The sequence below is a fragment of the Gobius niger genome (genome assembly GCF_951799975.1).
Source record: "Gobius niger genome assembly, chromosome: 7".
Classification (NCBI taxonomy): Eukaryota; Metazoa; Chordata; class Actinopteri; order Gobiiformes; family Gobiidae; genus Gobius; species Gobius niger.
In genome coordinates, this window is record NC_136858.1 from 30,858,501 (window position 1) to 30,886,190 (window position 27,690).

General features: G+C 39.8%; 1 protein-coding gene across 1 annotated transcript; it reads right to left on the minus strand.

Moving 5' to 3' along the window:
• Positions 1 to 5,809: 5,809 nt before the first annotated feature.
• Positions 5,810 to 27,352, minus strand: mcmbp (minichromosome maintenance complex binding protein). The gene is made up of 16 exons (XM_079560633.1): positions 27,167 to 27,352; positions 26,661 to 26,752; positions 26,441 to 26,581; positions 24,133 to 24,174; positions 23,948 to 24,050; positions 23,754 to 23,909; positions 23,491 to 23,636; positions 20,832 to 20,929; positions 18,970 to 19,139; positions 18,755 to 18,878; positions 16,763 to 16,880; positions 16,519 to 16,684; positions 14,299 to 14,432; positions 9,190 to 9,351; positions 7,083 to 7,171; positions 5,810 to 6,043 (listed from the first exon to the last, which is right to left on the minus strand). The coding sequence occupies exons 1-16, from the start codon at positions 27,222 to 27,224 to the stop codon at positions 5,917 to 5,919; spliced, it is 1,926 nt and encodes a 641-aa protein (XP_079416759.1). The 5' UTR covers positions 27,225 to 27,352; the 3' UTR covers positions 5,810 to 5,916.
• Positions 27,353 to 27,690: the final 338 nt, after the last annotated feature.

Genomic DNA, 27,690 nt, shown 5'->3' on the forward strand with positions numbered 1-27,690 from the left:
GTGGTCAGAGAGTGTCCCTTTGTCAGTGACGGAGCAGATTCTCAGAAATGGTAAACGCACCTTTCTAATCTACTTTGTAATCACCGAGGATTTAAGTTAACTTTCATAATAAAACGGGTTGCATTCTCAGTCATCCAGGTGTTCAGTTCAATTCATAACACTGAATTTGATGTATTTCTGATTGACAACAGTATAATTGGGTGAAATTAATCCAGATATCCAAATATAGGGCCAAAACAAACGATAACAAACCAGATCTTTTCACAGTGGGCGGTCTTGTGTTGTTTGTCAGGCGATTTTGGCGAGGGAAAAGTTTGGGAACCCCTGCTCTAGATGGAGAGTGAAACATTGATGTCTTAATTTTTATAATGATTTTATACAGCGATCGATCTAGGGAACAGTACAATGACGTACAGACGCAAACTTTTAAGATTTTAAAAGTCTGTGGAGCCATTATTAAGTGCGGGTCCAGATCACAGTGCGAGATGTTGACTTGTGTGCCAGGTTGACTGGAATCTAAAAGCCATTCACAAACTTCTGTAGTTGGGACAAATCAAAAATACACAGCAAGTCATGAAGGCAATCAAGTGTGCATTAACCTCTTACCTCCCACCTTAACTCGCATGTTCTCCAGTTCAGCTTTACCCAAATCTAAAAGCTTCTCGACCGGAAAGCAACAGCGTAATACTTCATTTGAAAACCAAGACTTACAATAGGGATCATAACTTTTTTTGTCACTTTTTTGATGCATTTTTGTTGTTTTTTTGTTGCTTTTTCATTGCTTTTTTTTGTCCCTCTTTCTGTCACTCTTTCATGGCTTTTTGTTGCATTTTCATCACGTTTTTATGTCACTTTTTCATTGCTTTTTTTGTTGCTTTTTGTCACTTCTTGTTCCTGTTTTCGTCTCTATTTTGATGGGGTTTTTTTTCTTTTTGGAAGCTTTTACATTTGGGCAAATCCAAACTGGAAAAGTGTTCTCGGTTCAGGCGGTGGCTAAGAAGAGGTTAACAATCCAATGACCCTGCAGATGAAAATAGACGTGTTTTTAAGAATCTTTTATATCCAGTATCCTAGCTTACTCAAACCATGTGGGACAAATGGGACACGTTTTGGGCCGTTTAAGTCTTTGTGCATGTAAACGTGGCTCTGGCGGTGGTCCTTTTTGTGCGGGACGTCCTCCTAACATGAGGGGGGAGGGCGGAGAGACTTGGGGCAGGTGAATAATAGCTGCTTGTAGAAAGACCGTCCCTCACCGTCGCCATCCGTTCGTTCGGGGCCTGTACGCGAGGCTTTTGTGAGTTCGTAGTTCGTAGCTGGTGTTGTAGAAACCGACCAAATATCTCTGGAAGCTGTAGGCCCCTTTTTGTAAAAGCTGTCAGAGTAATTATGAGACAAACTGTAGTTCATATATCAATGTCGTAATGTACCATAGGAGATACTATACGTTATAGGACTATTACTATTCGAATATCTGGATGTGGATATGTACAGTGAGTATCGTATGTCCTCTGTTCCCTCAGCTTTTGTATTTGGTGGTAAGGTTACTTTTTATTAACGATGCCCAGCGCTGTTCCAGAAAACTACTGGTTAGTTTGGTTTAATATTATAATCTATTGAGGGTTTGCGAAAGCCAGCCAGCATTTTAACCTTGACGTTGCATGCTGCATAAGACCGAGGCGTAGCATATAATTAGATACATATGCAATTATGATATCCACGCCATTATTATCGCGACACAGATGCTTTATGCACTCCCCCCCCCCCCCCAAAAAACGAAGCTTAAATGCCTTAAACGGGGAACTGAGGCGGGGTTATGTATATCAGGTATTTATGGCAAAATCTACCTTTTTAAGTCTGTTCTTACATGTTACATTTGTACTGTGTAAAAATATTATTCAGGGTTACTGTACGTCACCGTCGCCCTCTGTCCCGGGATGTTTCACTGCAGACGACGAGGGAGTTTTAGGAGCACAATGGACGGCTGTTCGCTGCTGAAAGAGCTCCATATTGTTTTGTGTAAGAAGTATTTATTTAACACAGATCTTTGGCTTGGTTCTGCAAAAAACATTTATTCTGGTTTATTATACATTTATGCATTAGCTGGAAAAAATATACTAAAATCCTCCTGAAACTGCGATTGACTTGAAAATATCCATATGGCTGTTTTATGTGAGTTTTATTATTATTATTATGATTAGATATTTACTACATTGTTAGATTTGGTATCCTTTTTCTTATCAGTAGAAGGGAGTTTTACATAGGGCCTCATGTACTAGTTATCCAGAATGTTTTAATTGATGCAGTCCTTATATTTGAAGAGTTTAGTGGTGCTAGGCTAGCGCTAGGCTAGTGCATGTCTATGGTAACTAGTAGCCTGCATTAAAAACAGTCAGACCCAAGCACAGTGCACCTGAGGCAAATCACTTATAACACCAGACCATATAAATGTCTGTGTCGACTGAATAATGTTTGAAATATAACCATTTTGTATTTAAAATAATTTATATTTGAGCAGCATCAGCTTCCTGGTTGTGAGCTACGCAGCGGCGGAGTGATCTGCTAGGTTACCGGATCTACAGTAGTTTGTATACGGCATTACTACACGTGGAATTCACAAAGGAGCTTTCTACAAATCAGATATGGTAAAGTTTGGTGGACTACCCCATGATTTTGAAGAGGTTTTTAATGCAGGCTACTAGTTACCATAGACATGCACTAGCCTAGCACTAGCCTAGCACCACTAAACGCTTCAAAATATAAGGACTGCATGAATAAAAACATATATATATCTTCAGAAATCAACAACACTCTGGGAAATGAGGCCCTATGTCAAAAATCCTGAAATATCCCTTTAAGAAAACTATCAAAATGAGAGGAAAATATTTATTTGTAGTACCCAAATATTACATGTAAAATGCACGTGACAAATGTATTTAATGGGTGCAATATGTACAGAATTAGAGAAAAAAACCTATATATTACTGTCGCAACTAAACAATTTCAACACGGTACTAAATCTGGATAAAATGTATCTTAAGAAAATTATGATTATGAAGTTACATGTGTGTTTTCTTTGCGATAACGATAATTTTGCGATGTTTTATGCAGCCCTAAAACTCAATACTGCAGATTTGACAGCTCGTAGACCAGTACTTGCTCGTAAAATGCAACTAGGCTCCTAAATGCAATGTTCTGTAACGTTGTTGTCAAACTGCCTGGAGCGTAAATGATCCCGGACAGAGGGCCATGCGTTTCACATCGTTTTGTTTTTAGCCTGTTCACTGCGTTTCTCACCAGCAGACGAGGTGTGTGAGACTAGTGCTATAGCGGTTGTATCATACTTTGAATTGATTTTTGGGTATTTGGCTGCTGTATATCGTTAACTGCTGACCGTGTGTGGTGCTGCCAAAGCTTTGAGGGTGTTTTTTTTGTTTGTTTGTTTTTTAACTTAAATACTAATCAAACTGTCCTCAACTCACCCCTGAACTGACTTTTAACCAAACCTCAAAAGGAACAGTAGGTAATCGTCAACATTCCCGGTAGAAATGGATGCTCCAGTGGTAACGTTTTTGTACTATCGAGAAGGAAGAGGTAGTTCTCATAAAATCCCATTCGTTTTTGCTGGGTGAGATTTTCCCCTTCTGTTTTGACACCAAGTGCTTTTTTGTAAACAATATTTTATTCCGTTTCCCTTTGTGGTTGTAAGCCCTGCACTCACTGGACGGATTGAAAGACGCAACTGTTTCACTTCTCTTCAAAAAAATAGTGAATAGGGAAACATAGATTGTATCATTATATTGGGTGCAGTGTAGCAACCAGTGCACTCCAGTTCAGAGGAGCAGACGGGAGCAAAGAAAGTCCAAGTTATTCATGTGTAAAGTATTTATTTTTGCATTTTAAAACTATTAATTATTTCTGCTAATTTATTCAAGAACAACTCCAGGACATGGCACTTCCAAAAAAAAACTTGTGTCCCTTTCAACTTACATTTTTGTCCCAAATTTATGATGTCAAAGCCTATTTGGGAATTTAATATGGTTCACATCAACACTCCTTTTAAAACTTATACTTATAATATTGTAAAACATTGGAGGCAGGAGGCTAAATGCTAATGCTATATCACTCCGTCGTAGCTGTTGTCATGGTAACGATAAACAAATGTTTAACTGTTGTTGGCGGTGACTACAGCTCTACTTCTGTGTCCCGAGATGTGCGAGAAACTACAACAAACTCTTTAATACCACTATGAATATTTCTGAAACTCAACAGAGAGTTACTGCACATACTTATTTATCAGGCCCATTAGCCAAAAATGCAGCTACGCTAACCCCGGAAGTAGCAATTTTGGTAAATATTACTTTTTAAGCAGTAGGTGCGGCATTTTTGGCAAATGATTCTGAGAAATAAGTAGGTTCAGTAGCTCTCCGTTGAGTTTCAGAAGTATTGATAGTTGATAGTTGTTTTTGTCGCACATTTGCCGGTCTGCTAGTACCCGGAAGTGGAAGTCGTGACGTCACACGTAACAAACGTCAGCCCGAATGTTGTTCCTCCTGCACTTAAATACACAACAGGATAACATTTTAAAGTCGTATCTTCACATTTATGATCATTCATTTTAGTTTAATCTTTCAGCTGTTTACTTCCTGCCTCCAGCTGATGTCACTGATGATGTAATGTTAGACAGGGACTAGGGAACTACTTTTTGAATTAAGTTGTGCTGTGTCGTTTTATCCTAACTTGCTTTTAAAGGTAAACTCTCCTTTTAATAATGACTCCTCTTCATTAAAAAAGAAAAAGCCACTTTAGTTTAGTTTGTTGGGGTTTTCGTTGATCACATGTCCTATGGGGCCCGAGTTGGTGTCTCTCCACGTCCACTGAGTGCAGGCTGTGTTCAGATCCGTGTTCATGACTCGGATCTTGTGAAGTTTAGGGTCTGGAAGTTTAATTTGCACTGAGCACATATTCCTGACAAGTGTCCTGTTTCTGACCGACTGTTGTCTTTGTTTTACATATTGTACTGAGATTGTATATTAAAGTATCCTATTTATTCTTATCCTCTTTGGGTGTGTTACTTGAGAAAAGTGCACTGTACACTTGTCTAATTATTCCATTGGAATAAAATGTACATAAAAGAACCAAGTGTTGAGATGTGTTATTACACATTATATTTATGATTATGATTTTAAGTTGGGCTATTGAAGGCAGTCATTGGACATTTTAAAAATAATTCAGGGTTTTTATATAATATTAGGGCTGAAATAACTAATCGATTAATCGTTTTCTAGTTCAGACTCAGCAAAAATTAATTACATGAAACTGTAGTATTTTTGATGAAAACCTAATTTTTCTACTACTTTTTATAGCAAGTGTATGTAGTACATTGTAAATTTCATGAATATGTTTGTGTCTCATCCAATCAGAAGCAGAATTAGCACCAACAGCCTCCAACAAACATTTACTTTACGTTTACTCCATCAACACGTCCTCAAGCGGATCCACTTTAGCTTTATGTGATTAAAAAAATTGAAAAAATAAAATTTTCCTACACCATTCATAGCCAAGCGACTAATCGTAAAAATAGTAGATTAATCGATTACAAAATAATCGTTAGTTGCAGCCCTATTTAACATAATAAACTTCTAGTGACTGAGGTTTATATTAGCTAATTAGGACCACACATACTTCAGAATCTGACAGGCGTAAATAAGCAACAAAAAAAAAAACTCATTTCAAAACACAGAGAGTAATTAGTCCATTGTATCCACTTTGACAATGGACTAATAAACTATTCTCTCCAAATAACAAGCTAAAAACTTATATCTACTTTTAAATATATCGTTCAATAATTTTGCCAGATCATTTGAAACATGAAAAATATTTATTACAAAATTCATCTATAAACACTTGTCCATCTGCTCAGGGCTCGTTGCCGTTGACGCTGCGGTGCTGCTCCATGCGGCTCCTCCTCAGTGTCTCCAGGTGTTTGGCCTTGAACCACGAGTCCCGGGACAGAGCCGTCTCCCCCGCAGACAGGGACAGCAGCCTAAAGAGAGGAAAAGCTAAATTAACCTCGACATTTATATCAAAAAGACACTGGTCACACTTTTCAGCAGAGTAATAACAAGGCAGAACTTGGGATAACGAGATGAAGCTAGGGCTGCTCGATTATTGAAAAAATAATAATCACGATTATTTTTGTCATAATTGAAATCACGATTATTCAAACGATTATTTGTTGCCTTTAAAAAAAAACATTAAAAAAGTGACAACAATCCAGCAAAAAAGTGACAAAAATCCAGCAAAAAAGTGACAAAAATCCATAAAAAAAGACAAAAATCCAGCAAAAAAGTGACAAAAATCCAGCAGAAAAAAGACAAAAATCCATCAAAAAAGTGACAAAAATCCATCAATAAAATGACAAAAATCCAGCGGAAAAAAGACAAAAATCCATCAATAAAATGACAAAAATCCAGCGGAAAAAAGACAAAAATCCATCAAAAAAGTGACAAAAATCCATTAAAAAAAAGACAAAAATCCAGCAAAAAAGTGACAAAAATCCATTAAAAAAAAGACAAAAATCCAGCAAAAAAGTGACAAAAATCCAGCAGAAAAAAGACAAAAATCCAGCAAAAAAGTGACAAAAATCCAAAAATTAAAAATTTGGAAAAATAAAACATTTAAAAAAATATTAAAAAAAAAAAACATGAAAAAAAAAAAAAAAAGAAAAAAAAAAAATTATAATCGTTTTTTTTCGATTATGCTAATTTTGTAATCGAAATCGTAATCGAATTTCGATTAATTGCACAGCCCTAGATGAAGCCTTTGTCTATTATAGTATAGAAAGAGCTGAGGAGAAAAGCCAAAATACTTCCTAAATTAAGAATAACATCAGTACTAAAGTATAAAAGCTACTTCCTGTCTGCTGGGAAGTAGTAACAGTTGATCCAGTGACGTGCAGTGATATGGTTTTATTTTGTTGCTGATGGAAATGACACCTTCAGTGACATCCTCAGTGTTTGTGTCACGGCCCTGGTCTTGACACGTTCTCAGATTTATAACGTTACTAAAACGGAGTCACTGACCGAGCCACGACCAGCAGCCGGTGCAGGTCCTCGGCCGTAACATTCTGCGGGTCGTCTTTCCTCATGTCCACAAAGTCATCCTCCACCGCCTGCACAGAGACAGAAAGAGGGAGGCGTTTACAACAGGGGAATGCACAAACTTTCGCATCACTGCTTCCCACACTTTCACCCAATTAGTAATATATGAACATAGCATTTGGCCTCTCCCAATGTATTCCTATAGCTCCAAACGGGGGTGAAGTTGGAAGCTACCACGCTCTTCCACGAGCACAAAGACCAGACAGGTACGTAAATCAACTTGTCTAAGCTCAGGTAAGAACATGTCTGTAAAACCTGTGGACTGTTCCTTTAAGTGCTTCAGCCACAATTCGTTCTAGAGGAGTATAATATTGTATAGAGGAAAAATATTTTGTTTTTGAGGACATTTTTGGTCTTGTACAGAGAGATCATGGACCCAGTGACTGATATTAATGATCATTTTTCTAATTCATACATTTTCCTTTTAGCTACGACTTGTGAAAGTGTAGTGCTGTTAAAGGGGGGGTATTATGCAAAATCGACTTTTTCAGGCTTCACATCATGTTATTATGTCATTCCCTCATTAAAAACATGCCTGAAGTGTTGCCTTGGCTCCTCAGCAGAACCCCCTCCCCACTGATGCCACAGACAGCGTGTGGAGGGGGCGTGTCGGAAAGGGTCAGAGGTTCTTAAAGGAATAGGCCACCGTTTTTACATACTAAGATATGTTCTTAGCTCACTTTAGTCGAGTTAATATATCCCCGTCTGGTCTTTGTCCGTGCGCTCTGCCAGGCAAACGGAGCACATACGCAGCCTCTCCCACATGTCACATAGCTCCGAAAAAGCTCACGATAGAAGCTACCAAGCTCTTCCACGTGTTCCCTATTTAAATAAAGTTACGTGAAGTGTTTTCATGCAAAGTATATTTACCCAGAAATGTAGCATGTCGATTTTATAAGCAAATAAAAAGGGGGACTATATTGTGAGGCGTAATGATACGAGGAGCACAGCGTCCGCGTAGTAACTCCTAAAGACTTCCCCCGCTCACTTCCGTCAATAACCTTTAGGAGTTACTGCGCGGACGTTTTACTCCTCGTATCATTACGCCTCACAATATAGTCCCCCTTTTTATTTGCTTATAAAATCGACATGCTACATTTCTGGGTAAATATACGCATGAAAACACTTCACGTAACTTTATTTAAATAGGGAACACGTGGAGGAGCTTGGTAGCTTCTATCGTGAGCTTTTTCGGAGCTATATGACATGTGGGAGAGGCTGCGTATGTGCTCCGTTTGCCTGGCAGAGCGCACGGACAAAGACCAGACGGGGATATATTAACACGTCTAAAGTGAGGTAAGAACATATCTTCGTATATAAAAACGGTGGCCTATTCCTTTAAAGAAACAGAGGCCTATTTCAAGACATTCACTACAGCCATTTTGAGAGAGCAATTTTATACAAGGCAGTTATTCTAATTTACTGTATTTACAGACCAACAGAAGGTTTCGCCATCATTGTAGTGTGCTATAGACTGGTGCTATGTGATTGAAAAAAAGCATAATACCCCCTCTTTAATAGGAAAAACTGGCTCCTGCCCCCACTGGGTTCGGTGACATCATCATATTCTAGAACCTGCAACCCACCAATAACTACACATTTATTGCTATAGTAAAAGATTCAATCATAGAAATATATCTAACAGAGGCCGATTTGTTTTTTTTTTTTTCTTGTGTATGAAGCTTCTAAACGTGTCAGTGTTGAACTGTCACAGCAGGGGGCGCTGTATGTTCATGTTTAGTAAGTAATTTGACGACACTTGTTTGAAAGATGAAAATGTGTAGATTCCAAAACAAAAAAAACGGCAATGAGGAAATTGTTCGGTTTCGGAGATATCAGCATTTTTATCGGCCGATATTGTAAAATACCTCACATCGGCCCATTGGTTACACGGGACTACAAGATTATTATTACTATTTAACACAGAAACGTTTCCAAGAGTCTGGAAACAATCAGACCAAAAACAAAACTAGTGAATCAACACGAGAGACAAAAACAAAGCCCCCACAGCCTCTCATGCTCTCCTCACCTTGGTCATTTGGTCTGAGATGTTGTAGTCCAGGAGCCGGGCCACGCTGAGGTATGTCCTGAACCGGTTGATCTGAGCGGAGGAGGTCTGTGGGAGGCTGCTCAGATGCTCCTCCATCTGGGACGGGGCGATCTGAGACTGCAGGGGCACCTGGCAGTCCGACTGAGGGCAGAGAGAGGGACACGTTTGTGATTTTGTTGATGAGAGACGCTTCACAAAAAAAGGTCCATTGTTCGTGTGTCTGAGGCCTTCGATGTTGCTGGTCTGTTTATGTTTACAGTTAAAACTATATAGAAAGGTATGCAGATTATGTCACGGCAACAGAAGCCAAACGAGTGTCAAAGTTCAGTTATGAAATTTGTTATTTTTGCTTTGACCCTTGTAAATCATGGAAACGCTGTGGCGCAGCTCGTCCTCCTGCAGCAGCAGCAGCAGAGCAGTGTCTTGACTCGCGCTGAACCCTGGGCCCGGTGACAGACACCAGCTGCTGCCATGGAGACGGCTCAGGCCAAGGACAGGAATAGAACTCGCACATTCTAGAGCGGAACACTCGCGGCACGTGCAATATTCCGGAACAGAACTCTAGAATTTAATCAAATCTTACACAATGAGCAGAAAATGTTCAATTATTAAGACCTATTCAGTGTTTGATTCAGTGATTTCCTCGACAAATTTGCCTTTTTTGTGGTTTGTTTAACCTCTTACCACCCGCCTAAACCAAATGCATTCTGTCCCCTTTTGGCTGTGTAACACCTCATTTGAAAGCTAAGACCCACAAAACTGACCTTTTTCCTTGTGTTGTTGCAGTGTTGTGTCACCTTTTATATGTTTTTCTTTTCTTTTCTTTTTTCCATTTTTTCACATTTTTGTTGATTTTTTGTTGAATTTTTGTCACATTTTTGTTGAACTTTTGTCAAATTTTTGTTGAATTTTTGTCACATTTTTGTCGAATTTTTGTTAAATTTTTGTCACATTTTTGTTGAATTTTTGTCACATTTTTGTTGAATTTTTGTCACATTTTTGTCGCATTTTTGTTGTTTTTGTCACATTTTTGTTGAATTTTTGTCACATTTTTGGTGAATTTTTGTCACATTTTTGTAGAATTTTTGTCGCATTTTTGTTGTTTTTGTCACATTTTTGTTGAATTTTTGTCACATTTTTGGTGAATTTTTGTCACATTTTTGGTGATTTTTTGGTGAATTTTTGTCACATTTTTGGTGAATTTTTGTCACATTTTTGGTGAATTTTTGTCACATTTTTGGTGTTTTTCCCCAAGAATCTTTCTGATTAGGGTAAAGCCAAACTGGAGAAAATGGGATCCGTTCAGGTGGGAGTTAAGAGGTTAAATGTTGTGGTTTCAGTGTGGGGCATAATTACAGTATTAGTCATAACCTACAACAGTGGTTCTCGGAGTCATCTGCAATTTTAGACTGTTATCCAGTTAAGGAACAATTTAGTCCAACTTAGGTCAAATATTTTATGGAGTGGTATTCGAGAACCACTGGTGTTGCAATATGGTTGGCATGTAACGTTAGGGAAACTGCTCCTCAATGTCAAGCATCCACAAAGCATCACATAAAAATGACAAACCAGGAAAACCTTGGTATAATTTAAAGGAACAGGCCATCCATACTTTAAGCAAAATCTTAGATATAATTGTTTGACTGGTGAAAACGGTCATATGCAGATAGTAATTTCGAGTGACACCTGTGACTGAATAATGCCAACCCTTTTTAAAGCTACTCTAAGCGATCCCGTTTAAGTGAAGGAAAGGAAAGAAGGAAGGAAATTCAGACTGAAGCCTTGGAATGAGTTACGATAGAATTATAAAAGCTGCTTCACTCACTTGGGCGCATTACATAGACGTCATGACCAAACCCTAGTGAAAATCAGATCCACTCGTTTCAAAGGAGTTCACCCCTCCCACCTGAAAACGGAGCTCAATTGTGAAGGTTCAGACCCTTGTTACGAAATGCAATGAGTACCAGGCTAGTTTCACACAAGATTAATGAGATTTCCGTAGCTCATTGAATGCAATCAGAGCGGCGTGTGGTCTACACAGTGTGGAGGGGAGTGAGACGACAGGGAGAAAGCCAGGTGAGGGGAGGGGGGGCCGTGGTGGAGCAGAGCAGAGTTCACTACTCCACCTACTGATGAAAAAAAATCATAAAGACATCGCTTAAGCTTTAACTACACTACAAAAAAGTAAATATCAAGCATTGGCTTCAATAACTTTTTTAATTGAAGAAATATATCTTGTTTTGGTTTGGTTTTCATTGATTAAGACTATTTTCCTGATCTGACAAAGTTAACTTTACTGGTTTGATGACATTTCAGACTAGTTCTGAGGTAATCTCTCTTGAAATAAGAATTTAATTGAATTAAGACACATTGTCTAACCCCATCGGGGTTAGACAATGTTAGACAAAGAAATGTTAGACAAAGACAATGTTAGACAAAGAAAATTAGCTGAAATAAAGACGAAATGGCTTGAAACGAGTCAGACACACTTCTCTAAATCATATCTAGTCAAAACAACACAAATGTACTTTTTGCAGTGTACAGTGGGGGGGGGGAATCATTATTTAATTTGTCCCGACTGAGACTATATTGAATTTTGTCCCAGCTTTTGCTCCTCCTGTAGCGCAGAGTAATCACAGACGTATTAACCATAAACCGGGTCAAAACGTCTGCATTAAAAATCTGTCCCGTCGGTCCCTTGAACTCAACCTCGCTCCACATTCTCGAACACAACACGCGCGCCCCGCATACAGTAGAATAGAACAACAAACATTCCAGAATAGAAGAGATGACATTCCGCAGCGGGACGGGACGGTCAGGACGGAGACACACAGACGGGCAGTAGCGTCCAATCACGGGGCGAGCAGAGGGGCACGAGGCTGGAGACAACCTCTGATAAACCCCCGGCGCTTCGCTCTGGGACCGGTCCAGAGGGATCAGTCCAGGGAAGTCCGCCTATTGTAGCATCTAAAGCGATAATATTAATAGCCGCAGTGATGATTTATCCGGGTAATCGTTTTGGTGCCACTTGACTCTTCTGCGCAGGATTAACAGCTCGCTCTTTAATCAGGATGAGTCGATAGAGACGCTCGCGGCTCCGGGAGGAAGAGTTTCATACAACATCAAATAACCTTTCTGACGGTAGTAATTAAAGGCACACGGTGTGACATTTTGGATTCTATTGTTGTCAGCGATACAAAACATGCTGCTAATGACGAGCTCGCAACAGAAAGTGCTATTTGTGCAGTGGAGAATAAAATGATGGATTTGAAAGAGGACCCAGCCTATTTAAATCTCATATTTGGCCGCCTTAAGTCAACATCTCCAGTAAAGTTTCTTAGGACGGTGCCGCTCACAGCAAAGACTCACACGTTTTAATGCATCTTTAACAATAATAACATCTGCAATTGAAAAAGCCATGTATTTTATTGTATATAATAGGTTGCATTAGGGCTGGGTGATATGGACCAAATATCACCCAATGCAATGTGATTTGTGTGAAAAGGAAAAGTGGAAGGAAGGAAGGAAGGAAAAGTGGAAGGAGGGAAAAGTGGAAGGAGGGAAAAGTGGAAGGAGGGAAAAGTGGTAGGAAGGAAGGAAGGAAGGAAGGAAGGAAAAGTGGAAGGAGGGAAAAGTGGAAGGAAGGAAAAGTGTAAGGAAGGAAGGAAGGAAGGAAGGAAGGAAGGAGGGAAAAGTGGAAGGAGGGAAAAGTGGAAGGAAGGAAAAGTGTAAGGAAGGAAGGAAGGAAGGAAGGAAGGAAGGAAGGAAGGAAAAGTGGAAGGAAGGAAAAGTGGAAGGAGGGAAAAGTGGAAGGAGGGAAAAGTGGTAGGAAGGAAGGAAGGAAAAGTGTAAGGAAGGAAAAGTGTAAGGAAGAAAAAGTGGAAGGAAGGAAAAGTGGAAGGAAGGAAAAGTGGAAAGAAGGAAAAGTGGAAAGAAGGAAAAGTGGAAGGAAGGAAAAGTGGAAGGAAGGAAGGAAAAGTGTAAGGAAGGAAAAGTGTAAGGAAGGAAAAGTGTAAGGAAGGAAAAGTGGAAGGAAGAAAAAGTGGAAGGAAGGAAGGAAAAGTGGAAGGAAGGAAAAGTGGAAGGAAGGAAAAGTGGAAGGAAGGAAGGAAAAGTGGAAGGAAAAGTAGAAGGAAGGAAGGAGGGTGGGTGGTTGGATGGATGGATGTGTGGATGGATGGATGGATATCCCGATATATTTTCCGTAGGTGTGCATTTAAATAAAAAAATAGCTTAAATAAAAATATCTTATAAAATAAGTATTACAGCACAAATTATAACTATTTCGATATATGCGAAATGGTCTAAGTCCATATCTCATTTAAAAACAAATATATATATCTTAAATATCGATATCGCCCAGACCTAGGTTGCATTAATGTGACATCACATCCCTCTAAACAGCCTATAGTTTAAAATGGAGGTGGTGAGTTTTCACTATGGTAACAGTTTTTTTTAGCTTTTGGTTAATATCTCCGACGTTAATATCTCCACAAGAAACGAGGTTCAATGTCTCCTCTGTCAGCGCCCCATGAACTAAGGTCAAATTTCTTTCTGGTGACAATATTCAAGACCCTTTCCCAGTAGAAAGGACTTCCAGCCATAAAAATAATACGTCAGGTTTATGAATCTAATCACTTCCAAAGACTGTACCTGTCCTCCACCTGACACTGTGACATCACAGTTTATACAGGCAGAAGCGAGTCAAATATAAAGCTTTTAAAGGCCATTTTAATGCCGCAAACGCAGCAGAAATAATCAGAGCATAATTCCTTTAAGACTTGAAAACTGTTCATCAAACAGGGAAGAATTTGGGTATTTTTGATGAACTTTTACAGTAAAAATGGTTGTGGACATACATTTTCAATGCTTTTTAATGTCCTGCGGAAACCCTGAACATGAACACAACCAACTGGGTAAAACGTAACGCGTTGCAACCTGTGTGTGTGAAACGACTATGAAGCCTCTTTGAAAACGTGGATGTGGCTTGTTTCAGGACCTGCCGTGTACACCTCGCCCCTCCCCTCCTCTCACCCGCCCCGTCCCGTACGTGGATAGGCGTAAGGCGCAGACAGACAGAGTTCTCACCGGCAGCAGAGAGCGTCCCTCGGAGGAGATGAGCACATTAATATTGCAGGGAAACTCCATCTGGTGGTAGTTAAAGTCATAATCAACCTTCTGCCACGAGATCAGGTTCCCCAGAGCGGTCACGTTCCTCACACCTGGGCGAAAAGACACAACCGCAAACGAATTTACATACGATCATTAATGATTCACAATACACTGGGGAGTCAAAGTGCCCGGAGTGTCAGAGGGGCGCGAGACACTGAGCTGAGGGCGTCAATATACGCATGTTGACGAGTGACGTCACGAGCATGTGATACTGAGCCGTGGCGCCGACTGGAGGGCACAGAGCCTCTGGCCCCCAATATGATTTTGAGAAATATGATGCAAATACCTGTTAAAGTACACTAAAACTGCGATAAATAGTGTCTTTTTATGGTGTATTTTTTAAATATCTTTGGAAAACATCCCACTTGGTCATATATAATGTAAAACAGTGATTCTCAACTGGTGGGTCGGGGACTCAAGAGTGGGTCGCGAGCCTTTCAATATTATCAATCTGAAACTACACGGAAACACACTGGAGTCTGTTGAAATTTGTATTATTGGGTTGTTTTGATCATAATTTCAGTCTTCAAAGCAAATCTACGGCTTGTTCAATAAAAACGTGTGGTAAATGCAACATTTTATATGATTTATGACAAATTACAGTTTTATTTGGGTCATACTTTGTCATTAAGGCAATGGCGGGTCTCGGAGCCGGACCATTTAGAAGCACTGATGTAAAACAATGGCATTTGCAGAAAATGGTTCTTAACTTTAGACTACAATAGAGGTTCGGCCCTTGGCCCTTTTGGCTATGATGAAAATTGGCCCTTGTTGTGTTTAAAGAGTCTGCGGTGGAGCTTTCTCCCGCAAAAACAAGAGGTTTTTTTTTTTCTGCTCCTGTGCCTTTCTCTCACTCTGCTCTGAGTGGACCATTTAACTCCGCCCCTTTACCTCGAGTTTCCATGGAGACGGTTGTCAATCACAGCAGAGACATGAAGATGATAAAACTAAAACGCTTTCTTATTTAGAGGTTTTACTTTTGAGAGCAGACAAGAATATCTAAAAACAGAAATATCAATAAAGATCAGGAGACTTTTTAAAAGTTTGTTCAAAATAAAATCGATTCAAATCATAATCGTCCAAACTGAGTGAAAAAAAAAACCTAAACCGAGCACATTTTCTCCCGTTTGCCTTTGTCCAAATCTACAATCGACAAAGAAGCAACAAAAACGCTTCAAAAATGTGCTAAAAATATAATATATATAAAGTTACAATCACTTCTGTAGATCATAGTTTTCATATGAGGATTACACTGTTGCTCTCCAGTCGAGAAGCTTTAAGATTGGAGTAAAGCCGAGCTGTAGAAAACGCTCTTAGGTCAGGTCAATCAATGCAGGATCTTGGTGGAAAATATATTCAACACTGGACCTTTTGACGTCGCCGAAGCTTACTGAAACAACGCCAGGGGGAAAGAACGCTGCAGTAAAAGGTTAAAGGCGCAGCAACTTTTTATTTTCAGGCAGTGTATCATTTCAGAAAAAGTGAAATACTCTTGTTATGCTATTTTAATGCCCTAATACAGTATGTTCAATGCCACAAATGCTTTTTACTCTACTGCTTTTTAACCTCTTAACTCCCGCCTGAACCGAGAGGATATTTTTTCTCACGTCATCAGATTTTTTTCCATCATTTTTTTGTTGGGTAGTCAACTCATTTTGTACCTTTTTTGTCATTTTTTTGTCATTTTTTAATTACATTTTTGTCATTTTTTAATTACATTTTTGTCATTTTTTTGGTCATTTTTGTATCACATTTTTGTCATTTTTTTGTCACATTTTTTGATTTTTTTGGTCAAATTTTTATCAAATTTTTTGTAATTTTTTCGTCAATTTTTTATCCAATTTTTGTCATTTTTTTTGTCAATTTTTTGTCATTTTTTCGTCCATTTTTTGTCGCATTTTTGTCAATTTCTTATGACATTTTTGCCACATTTTCATCCTGGTTTTCGTCTCAGTTTTGTTGCTATTTTCACAGCTTTTCTCCAGAAGCTTTTGGATTGGGGTAAAGCCAAACTGGAGAAAATGTGCTCGGTTCAGGTGGGAGTTAAGGGTTTAATGACATTTTGAGAGAGAGTGTTCTGGACAGGGGATGGATGCAGGCTCAGTGGCGCCCCCTGGTGGTGAAAGTGTGCAGTACCTGTGGTGTCCAGCTGCCCCTGCTCCAGCCGAGTCTCGTCCAGAAACAGGGAGGTGTTGTTGGACAGCTGCAGCGCTCCGCTCAGCAGACGATTGGCCGTGTAATCCTTCTTGGGGACCAGCCGGATCTGATTCATGTTCTGCAGGCTCATGGGGAGGTAATGGGACTGGGGGGGAAACGAGGCGAGGTTAGGATGAAGTAAGCACACATTTTTCTAACTCTGGCACAGACGTCAGGCGCTCACCGAGGGCACGAGCTGCTGTATGAGTTGGTAAAGCCGGTCGGAGTAGGAAAACCCAGTGGGACAGCCGCTCAGATTCAGGGTGAACTTCCCCAAAGGCAGCACATCTCGCCGCGTGTAACTACAAAACAGCAGGACAATACAATTCAGCTGGAACCAAATGATGAATCACAGTATCATCATAGCCTTTCTACAGGTTTCTACAGGCAGACGAAACTCAAATCTAATGCTTTTTAATGTCACAAATACTACATTTAATGTCACACAAAAAAAAACAGCGCACATTTCATTTAAGATTTGCAAACATTAGTAAACAGACAAAAGGGAATTGGACAAAACTGGCAACTTTTGAGAAAAAAACAGTGGTTAATTTCAGACAAAACTGCAACTGGATGTGTTTTTGAACAGTCTGTGTTTCCCAACCTTTTTTTTGTACCACTTGAGTTTTTCATTTAGGTTTGAGGTTTCAGTTAATATTCAAATAAAGTGATCCACTAAACTCATTTTATTCAACATGAAGCTACAATAACTTCAAATTCAAACATCACTAACTTTAGATCGAAAATGAATAACATGGTACTCTAGTCTTTTTGAAATGGTAAAAGGTCTCAACTTATATAGCACTTTCCACCGACAATGCACTAAAAGAGCTTTACAATAAGGATCCACTCACCCATTCACACACCAATGTGTTAAAGGGGGGTATTATGCTTTTTTCAATCACATAGCACCAGTCTATAGCACACTACAATGGTGACGAAACCTTCCGTTGGTCTGTAAATGCCGTAAATTAGAATAACTGCCTTGTATAAAATTGCTCTCTCAAAATGGTCTCGGTCTCTTTAAGAGCCTCTGACCCTTTCCGACACGCCCCCTCCACACGCTGTCTGTGGCATCAGTGGGGAGGGGGTTCTGCTGAGGAGCAGTGGTTGGTTACTCGGCTGGTGACGAAAGCTCGGAGGCGTCTCCAGGAGGTGGGGGCGTTCCTAGGAGGACTCAGGCAAACCTATCCCTAAAATGGCTGCCATCAGAGTTTTTACAGATTACTCAAAAATATGAGAATGTACCAAGGCAACACTTCAGGCATGTTTTTAATGAGAGAATGACATAATAACATGATGTAAAGCTTGAAAAAGTAGATTTTGCAAAATACCCCCCCTTTAAGAACACTGGAGGCAAGGTGAAGTGTCTTGCCCGAGGACACAATGATAGTGTGCACTTTCAAGAGGCGGGACCTGCTCTACCATCTGCCACTGTCGCCAATATTTCCAAAAACCCTGCTAAATGCTCAGGTACCCCTGGTTGGGGAACTGTCTTAGAAAACCATAATTTGAACCCTGAAAGTAGTGGTCAACTGATATATCTGTCCGATATTTGGGTATTTTACTAAAAATATAAATCAGCTATTGGCTGATATAACACAGGTTAAAAGGCCAATATCTCCTAAATCGAAAGTGATAGAAAGTTCTTTTGCATTGAAAAGAGCTCAGTCAGAGCTTTGATAAACTCGGCCTCAGGGGGACCGAGAAACAGTGATGAAAATCGGTCACAAGTTTGTACACCTGGGAGGCTGATTGTAGTTTATGTTGCAGAATTTTGCTTATCATTTTGGAACCATAAGAGACAGAGACGCCCCCGAATGTCACAGTCCAGTTCAGACACATTTTACAGTCTAGAATCATCATACAGAGGATTATAGATGAGACATTCACAAAAATCCATATCCATATGGGTCGACCTCTGCCTGGTAAAATTCTAAGCTTCATGAAGTGTTTTGTTTTAGTCGCATGTTAAAAAAGCAGAAGGAACTACAGACCAGGAGCCTTTGCTTCGTTAAGTCCAGTCAACAAGAAATTATCCTTATGAAACACGAGGTATTTACAGAAATATAGAAAATAAGCAGCATTTTTATGAGTATTTGAGATGGCTGCAGGATATTAGATAGCGACTATTATAATGATTGATTCATTGTAGAGCAACACAGTGAACACTCACACTGTGGAGATGAGGTGGAGGATGAGGAACTCGGCCGCCAGAGCGTCTCCCAAAAGAACGTGAGAGAAATACGACAGCAGCTCAGCCCGAACAGACGGAAACTCACCGAGGACTGAAGACGAGACTGAAAACAGAAAGAGGAAGTTAATTCTGCTCCTGCTTTAGGTTTATGCTGAGGAGAACGGCTAAAAGCTTAAAAGTGCGGCTGGTCTTACAGGCACTGTTGTCCTCCAGAGTCCCAGGGGGCAGCAGAGGGTTGTTGTGGCACAGGGGTCGGGCCTGGAGCACATGCAGGCGTGGGACGAGCGAGGCGGGGGGGCAGTGCACCCTCTGCTCCTCCGCGGTCTCCATGGAGTCCGAGGGGTCCAGCAGGGCGCAGCTCTCTCTGTGAACAGGCCCAAATTAGTCAAAGAGGGGGCAGATTAATCTCTCTTTTTAACTGCTTAACTCCCGCCTCAACCAAGTGGATTTTGTCCAGTTCAGCTTTTCCCAAATCTAAAAGTTTCTTACAGCTTATAGGCCAGTGTAGCAACGTCTCATTTGAAAGCTAAGACCAACAAAACTGATCTGAATAGAACTTCTTCCTTGCATTGTTGCCATCATTTTTTTTTTTTTACTTTTTTTTCCCCCCCTCATCACTTTTTTGTATTATTTTTGCCATTTTGTGTCAGTTTTATGTCACATTTTTGCCACTTTTTCCATTGCTTTTTTCGATCACTTTTTTTTGTAATTTTTTGTTGTTGAATTTTTGCCATTCTGCGTCAATTTTTTGTTGTATTTTTGCCACTTTTTCCATTGCTTTTTTGTCATTTTTCGTCAGATTTTTGCCACTTTTTTCCCATTGCTTTTTTTGGGTCATTTTTTGTTGCTTTTCGTCATACTTTTTTGTCGTTTTTTTGTCACTTTTTCCATTGCTTTTTGTCAATTTTTTAAATGTTTTTCCTCATTTTCATCTTATTTTTTTGCCGCTTTTAGATTTGGCCGATGACAAACTGGAGAAAATGTGCTCGGTTCAGGTGGGGGTTAAGAGGTTTAACTGAAGTATTTTCTTATTTGACCAGATGAATTTCCACAGTACGCAACGACAAGAGAAGAGAAAAAGTTAACCTCTTAACTCCCGCCTGAACCGAGAGCATTTTCTCCAGTTCAGCTTTACCCAAATCCTGTAGGCCAGTGTAACGCCTCATTTGAAAGCTAGGATCTACAAAACTCATCTAAATGGATCTTTTTCCTCACGTCATCAGATTTTTTCCCCAGCATTTTTTGGGGGGGTTTTCAACTCATTTTTGTAGATTTTTTGTCAAATAGTAAATTTTTTGTCACTTTTTGTCACATGTTCATCATTTTTTCATCATTTTTTTGTCAATATTTTGTGACATTTTTGCCACTTTATCATAATTTTTTCGTCCATTTTTTGTCACATTTTGGGTCAATTTTTGTGACCTTTTTGCCACTTTTTCATCATTTTTTGTCACATCTTCATCATTGTTTTCGTCTCAGTTCTGTCGCTATTTTCTCACCTTTTTTCAAGAAGCTTTTGAATTGGGGTAAAGCCAAACTGGAGAAAATGGACTCGTTTCAGGTGGGAGTTAAGGGGTTAAAGGGAGAAGCAGAAGCAAGGAACTTATTATTGCCTACGCCCTGTTATAAAGGTTTATCAGCTGGAATTTGATCTAAGTATTGTATATTAATCAACAACATCTATAAACCTCCTGTTTCCAGACAACCCTGGCCTCAGCATTCTCTGTAAGGCACAATTAATTGCAGTCAAAGATTAAATGAGGCAGATATATATCCTTACATGAGTTCAGCAGCTCATATTTCAGTTTAATAAACGATCTAATAAAAGATGTAAAAGGTTTTCCAGGAAAAAATATATCTTTCAGAAATTGTGCAGCTCCACCAGCCACATATTCACTTATCATTTAATCTGTTTGATCAGCTGAACGACGTCTTTGTTGGAATCAAAGCCTACGAATTAAATCATGTATGAGTTGGGATCATGGGATTGCCGTTATAGATTATTACATTACAGATGATCCATTTCTTGCCATAATAATAACAATATGATTCTTACTTTTCATCGGCCAGAGCGCTGAGAGCCGGGCTGACGGAGAGAACCCCGTAAACCTCCAGCATGTCGTTTACTTTGAACTTGTCCCAGTCTTCATAAACCTGCACGTTACAAAACAACAACAATCGGAGTCAGTTTATCAGTGCACTTTAATATTAACGCTGTTTGGAACAATGAATGACTAAAATATTAGTATTCGTCACCAACACCCCATATATCCTATGGCCATGCATTATAAAGACGCAATCATGGGAATTTCAATAGCCTTAAAATGTGTGGATTAGAGCAAATACAAGAGACTGTCAGAGGAGGGACAGACTGAGAAACTCCTTCAAAGGGAATTATTTTGAGTTCCAAGGCCTCAATGGACAATTAGATTCTTCAGTGTTTTTGTAAAATAATTATTCCGATTTTTCTAACATTTCTCTGTATAGATACAGACGGCATCTCTGGAGTCGCCCATATATGGTCATGTTTGAAAACAGTCAAGGGGGAAAACTTTCTCTAATTATTCAAAAACTCCTTTAACAAATGCTGAATTACGAATATTGTTTTCTACTAAATAAAGATACAAAGAGGAGCAAAGTGGTGCAAAAGCCCATAAACACATGAATGATGGAGAATGCTAACATGGTGCTTCAAGTTAGCATCGTGCTAATGCTAACGCTAGCTAGCACTAGCTACGACTGCCGTTTTTTCACTTTTACTGAACAATCTGCTGTGAATAAACATCCATATGGACCTGATTTAGACTTGACTTTATTTGTATGTGATAAATAAGTTTATATTTAGCCAGAAAATGGTTAAAAAGAGTGAAAAATTGTGTTTCCCAAAAGATTCTATTCCCCCTTGGCGAGGCCATGCCCCCTTCTATGACGCAATGCCAACTGCATCTACGATCTTGTAAAGAATGTATAGTATTTATGAATTGTGTTTTACATTATATATTGTTCGGGCTGGGCAATTAATCAAATTCTAATCTGATCGTGATTTTAATAAAGGTCAACCACGATAATCGCATGGTACATTTTAATCAAGGAGAATCGGCCAGTCCTGTCGCATTCTGGAAAAAAATATGCACGGTGCAATGCTGCAGCGCCTGTCAGGTCATTCCCAGGGAACACTCGGCCCAAACAAACAGGAAGCACAGGATGGCACATGCGACAGCCAGAGGAGAGGACCTGGTGATTTTTCACATGTAAAATCAGATACAAAGTTGTGGTAACTCGTCTAATGGGCAAAACAGAAACACGTCTCAGAGGACCAGGATGTGCGATGAAGAGTTGAAGAGGAAAACTATCGATGCTATTTGGACCATGTGGATTTGTTTTGAGGCAGCAGCAGTGGCATAGCTGGACGTCTAGCAGTGAACTGTAAGTTTGATCGTCTTTTTTACTAATAAATGCACGGTTTACTCATTTCTTTATGTAAATATTAAGATGTTAGGGCTTCACCCCATGACGTCGTGGCCTTTTGAGGCTCCGCACAAAAACATGCGCTCGTTGTTTGCTTCTGACAATCAAACATTCCCATTTTTAGCAGATTTTTGTGTGTTGCTTGGCCAGGTGAAGGGGTGACATGAGGAGGCTGTACTGTGACGCTAGAAGTGTGTTTGTTGTTTGGCTGCAGCATCTGTTTACATGCTAGTCCAGCCCTATATATTGTACATATTTTAATGATTTGTATTCTATGAACCAGGTGACAAAGAACACGCCCACCTTGGACCAACCCACTTGGGACATGTGACCAATGCTGTAAGCTGAGAGCTGTACAGAGGCAGCCATCTGGACTTTGCCCTGAGGAAGGCCTAGAGCCATTGGCAATGATTTTATCTCATCTAGCCATGTATTAATAAAGGCTTTTTATTATCTCTACTTTTGGAGTGCCCGAGTTTGATTTTTTTTTACTTGTCGCCTATTTTTGGTGATCATTTTGTAATAATTTCATAAACATGCCAACCACGAAATCTGTATTTGTTTTAGATGTTCTGATCCAGTCGTCGCACAACCACAATTTTGGTCATTATCAAAATTGATCAAACCTGCTCTCTTCCACTTCTATATCTAGCCTTCTATATCTATATCTATATCTACAGCCAATGCTCAAGACAAAGCGAGTCAAAACAATACTTAAAACTAGTGTCAAGACAGAGCGAATCCAAACAAGACTTAAAATAGTTCTCAAGACAGAGCGAGTCTAAACAAGACTTAAAAATAGTGCTCAAGACAGAGTGAAATAGTGCTCAAGACAGAGCGAGTCTAAACAAGACTTAAAAATAGTGCTCAAGACAGAGTGAAATAGTGCTCAAGACAGAGCGGGTCAAAACAAGACTTAAAATAGTTCTCAAGACAGAGCGAATCTAAAAAACAAGACTTAAAATTGCATTTAACTGAAAGTATTTTATCTACACTCTTGCCTCTTACTGTAATTGATTAATTTCATGTTGATGTTTTTTATTGATTGTATTTGTTTTTCTTATATTTTATGCTGCTTTAACTGTGAAGCACTTTGAATTGCCTCGTGTATGAATTGTGCTCTACAAATAACCTTGCCTTGCCTTATTCACACAGAAGTAGAAATGCAACGTGTGAAGCAAATTCAAAGTTGGGGGTTTGGGCTGTAAAACGTTGAAAAACTCCCCGCAGAGATTTGGCGAACTTACCTTGACGAGGCAGGAGGGGCCTTTCTCTCCGGGTAACGGGAAGTTGAGGTCGAGGGGAGTCGTGGTCGGAGGCTGGTGCGATGGAGCTTCTGTTTCTTGTCGTTTGCAGTCGCCGTTTCCATAATGTTCGTTATGCGCCTGAGGATCTACATAGAAACAGAAATTAACACGCATTAGAGGAGATAACCGCTGTACAATATTGACTTTATATCAGTTTTCTTCTGCCTAATTATGACTTCTGATATATCCTTTAAAGTCTGTACCTGTTTGCTGTGTGTCCATGGCGTCTCCATCGTCCTCCTCGTAGCTGCGCTTCTGTCGAATGGGAGTGTATGACGTGGAGGGCATGACCCGTGCTTGGTTTGAGGCGGCGTAACAGTGAGACAGAGTTAAGAACAACAGCAAACTTCTGATTAGGTCTGAGGTTTATGAGAATTATTCTGTATCGTATGTGCACAATGAAAGGATATGTCTTTGACCCAGTGGTTTTCCCCGGGGATAGGCACACAGTAGAAAGTCTGTCTCTCTGCAGTCACGGTCTTTTCGGAGTTAAAATCAATCTAAAGAAGATTAAAAAAAAACACAAAATGAGGGGCTGTGGGTCAAGAGAATGAAAAGATTAAGTATTAGTAATAGACTTACCCCGGACTCAGCCACATCTCTGTACTTGCCACATTTTAGAACCTAAAGGGCAATTCAAAGGGAGAAAAAAAAGTGCTATATTCAATCATACATATACGCCACTGAAGAAAATATGCATCTGGAACCAAAGATAGATCTATTTCAACAAATAATTGGAACTTTATCACTAATTCCATTTCTGCTTACCGTAAATGCTCTAATATAGGCCGGGGCCTTTACTAAAGGGCATCTAGGACCAGGCCTTTACTGGAACCAGGCCACAATTAGAGACAGGCCTTTATTTCTATTTGAGCAAAACGGACGACCAGGAAAATGAAGAAAAACGAGATTTATGTCAATTTGCACCTAAAATATTAGGTTAATTAACTTTGCAAACACTCTGCTCCTCTGTACTCTGTTCCACCCAGCAGCTGGAACATTGACGTCTTTTATTTTGTCGGGACAACAGGAAGTGTTTTGTTGCTGTTAGCGGAACTTGACATCAATGTCACTGCAGGTTTCTGTTTCGTTTTTAACGCGGACCGGATTATTTGTTGTTTTCTTGTGTAAAAGGCGAGTTTAGACGGAGCGTTTGTGTTTGTGATCGATCATGAGACTGACCCAAGAGAAGACGAGACGCTCGCGCTGATCGGAGGAGTTATTTTGAGGCGTGGGACTGACCTGCACACGGAGCAGCTGGACGTGCTTTGAAGACGCGATGGCGACTTTATTAAAACCCTGGAGGGTCACACAACATTTGTTGCTTGCCCTGTTTCCAAATATAGTCACAGGAGGTTTGAAAAGTGGCCAATTCTGTGTCAAAGTTACGCTTGGATCAGCTCCTCCGCAGCGTCCCCATGGCCCAGGTTCCCGTTCGTTTACTTCCTGCACGTGAGTTATCATTTACACGAGTATGACAAATTCCTAACATAATATTTCTACTGCTATAGTTTCTAATAAAAGCCCCGGCCTGTTTTAGAGACCGGCTTTAATTTGCCTCCGCCAGCCGCGAACCCGGCCTCTGTTAGAGACCCGGCCACTAATGGAATTACAGGCCAGTATTAGAGAATTTACGGTAACAACAAATACCATTAGCGAGTATCTAATGTAGCTGTAAAAGCCTTGACCTCTTAACCTCTTAACCCCCAACTGAACCGAGCGCATTTTCTTCAGTTTGGCTTTACCCGGATCTAATTGCTTCTTGAAAAAAAGTGTCAACAGAGTGACAAAAACGAGGATGAAAACGCAACAAAAAAAGTGACAATAAAGTGTCAAATGAGCTACAAAAATGTGCTGGAAAAGAAACAAAACCACAATAAAAACGTGACTAAAGAGTGATGAAAAACCAACATAAAAGCCACAAAAGAGCGACTGAAAAGGTGACAAATAAGCCAGAAAAAAAGTGACAAAAATGCAATGCAAAGAAACGAAAACATGACAAAAACGTGGCGAAAACGAAACAAAAAAGTCAGGATCAGTTATGCAGGTCTTTCTAATGAGGCGTCACACTGGCCTATAGGCATCAAAAAGTTTTTCAATTTTGGTAAAGCCGAACTGGAGAAAATACATTTGGTTAAAAGTGGGGGATATGAGGTTAACCCCCATCTTAACCAAGCACATTTTCTTCTGTTCGGCTTTACCCAAATCTAGAAGCTTCTTGTCTCGAACTTATGAGTAATGCCTCATTTGAAAGTCACATTTTTCTTGTGTTTTTTTTTTGCTTTTTTGTCACGGTTTCACCACATTTTTGTCACGGTTTCACCACATTTTTGTCACTTTTTTGTTGTAATATTGTTACTTTTCTGGCACATTTTTGTCACTCTTTAATTGCTTTTTTGTGGCTTTTTTCGGTTGCTTTTCGTCATGTTCTTGTCATGTTTTTTTACGCTCTTTTGTTGTTTTTGTCTTGCATTTCCATCCTTGTTTACGTCGCTATGTTGATTTCCAGAAGCTTTAAAAGGAACAGGCCACCATTTTTACATACTGAGATGTGTTCTTGCCTGAACTTAGACGACGTTGATACCGGTCTGGTCTTTACGTGTGCCCTCAGTCACGCAAATAGACCAAAGATGTTGCTAGCATTTAGCCTCTCCCAGTATAATCCTATAGCTCCAAATGGGGTGAAGCTAGAAGCAACCTTCCACGGGACCAGACTTGTCTAAGCTCTGTTAAGAACATATCTCAGTATGTAAAAACAGTGGCCTGTTCATTTAAGATTTGGGTAATGCCAAACTGGAGAAAATGTGCTCCATTCAGGTGGGGGTTAAAGGATTAAAAAAAGTATAAAATATGGCTTGTAACTGAACCAGTAGTTGTTACAATTTCCTACCTTGTTTTTTGTCGATGGATCAGCGGTCTCATACACTCCCATGTAAAACTCTGGGTCGAACATGTCCTGGATTAAGCATCGGAATTTCACCAGGCAGTTTGGCTTCAGGTAGTGCAGCGGGACATCATTGAGAGAGGGGATCTGGAGAGTAACACATCATAAACAATGAAATGTTAAACTTGCCTTTAACATGGTGTACAAACATAGCTCATTGTATTACCGTGGTTTGAGCATCTTTCTCTTTCAGAGCCTCCTTAAAGAAACCAACTGCTTTTTCCTCCCATTTTGAGTCTGGGTTGTTTTGGTTTTCACCTGGAAGACAATGACAAGTGTTAGTCAAGACACATGAGTGACATTTGTAATCATATGATGTGTGTTATGAGTACAGAAAGAGGAATCAAGACTTGTCTGGATCATTACTGTGTGGTCGAAATGTGTGCAATTTATGCTGACTTTGCATCTTGCTGCACAAAGGAGTACAATGTATGAAGTCTGTGTGGAGATGAAGCTCCAAAGAGACAAAAAAACAACAACAACGTCATCATGCAATCAAGTTATCATAGTAGAGCCCAAGTGCAAATCTGTTCCGCGTGATCTACTCATTTGCCAAACTTGGTGTTCCTGTATATATAGCCACATGGATAGAGGATGCTAGCATGCTAAGTGGCTAGCCGGTCCCACTTAATCCACAACTGTCAAACTAACCCGGAGACGTGTGAAACTCACCGAACATCGCCTCTACAACACCCAGCGGGTTGTTGATCCACTCCTGTGAGCAAGGCATCCTTTACCAGCCAGACAGGGTAGAGAGTAATAATATAATTCAACTAAAATCCGGCGAAATCGGCACTTTGTTGACTTCTCCCCACACTTCAGCCCAGCAGCAGCAGCAGCGACGGCAGAAGCCAGGGCGGGAAACTTTCGTCACTAGTGGTTCAAGGCGAGTGTGCGCTTGTTTTGTTCAAAGGCACCGTCCGTAAGTATATTTCTTCTGAATAAAAAATAAAAATAAAAAATGACATAACGACATACATCTCATGCCATTTCTCGTGGCAAAACCAGTTTATGAAGATACATAGATAAATAATTTAAAAAAACGTTGATTTGTGGAAGTGAATGTGTTTCCATGGTAACAAGTGCCTTAGATTTTTTTTTTCCTTACAATTATTTTGTGTAATCCGTTATCCTTAAACATTTAATTTCAGTAAATCAGAAAGGAAAAGAGCATTAGAAATAAAGCAAACATTAAA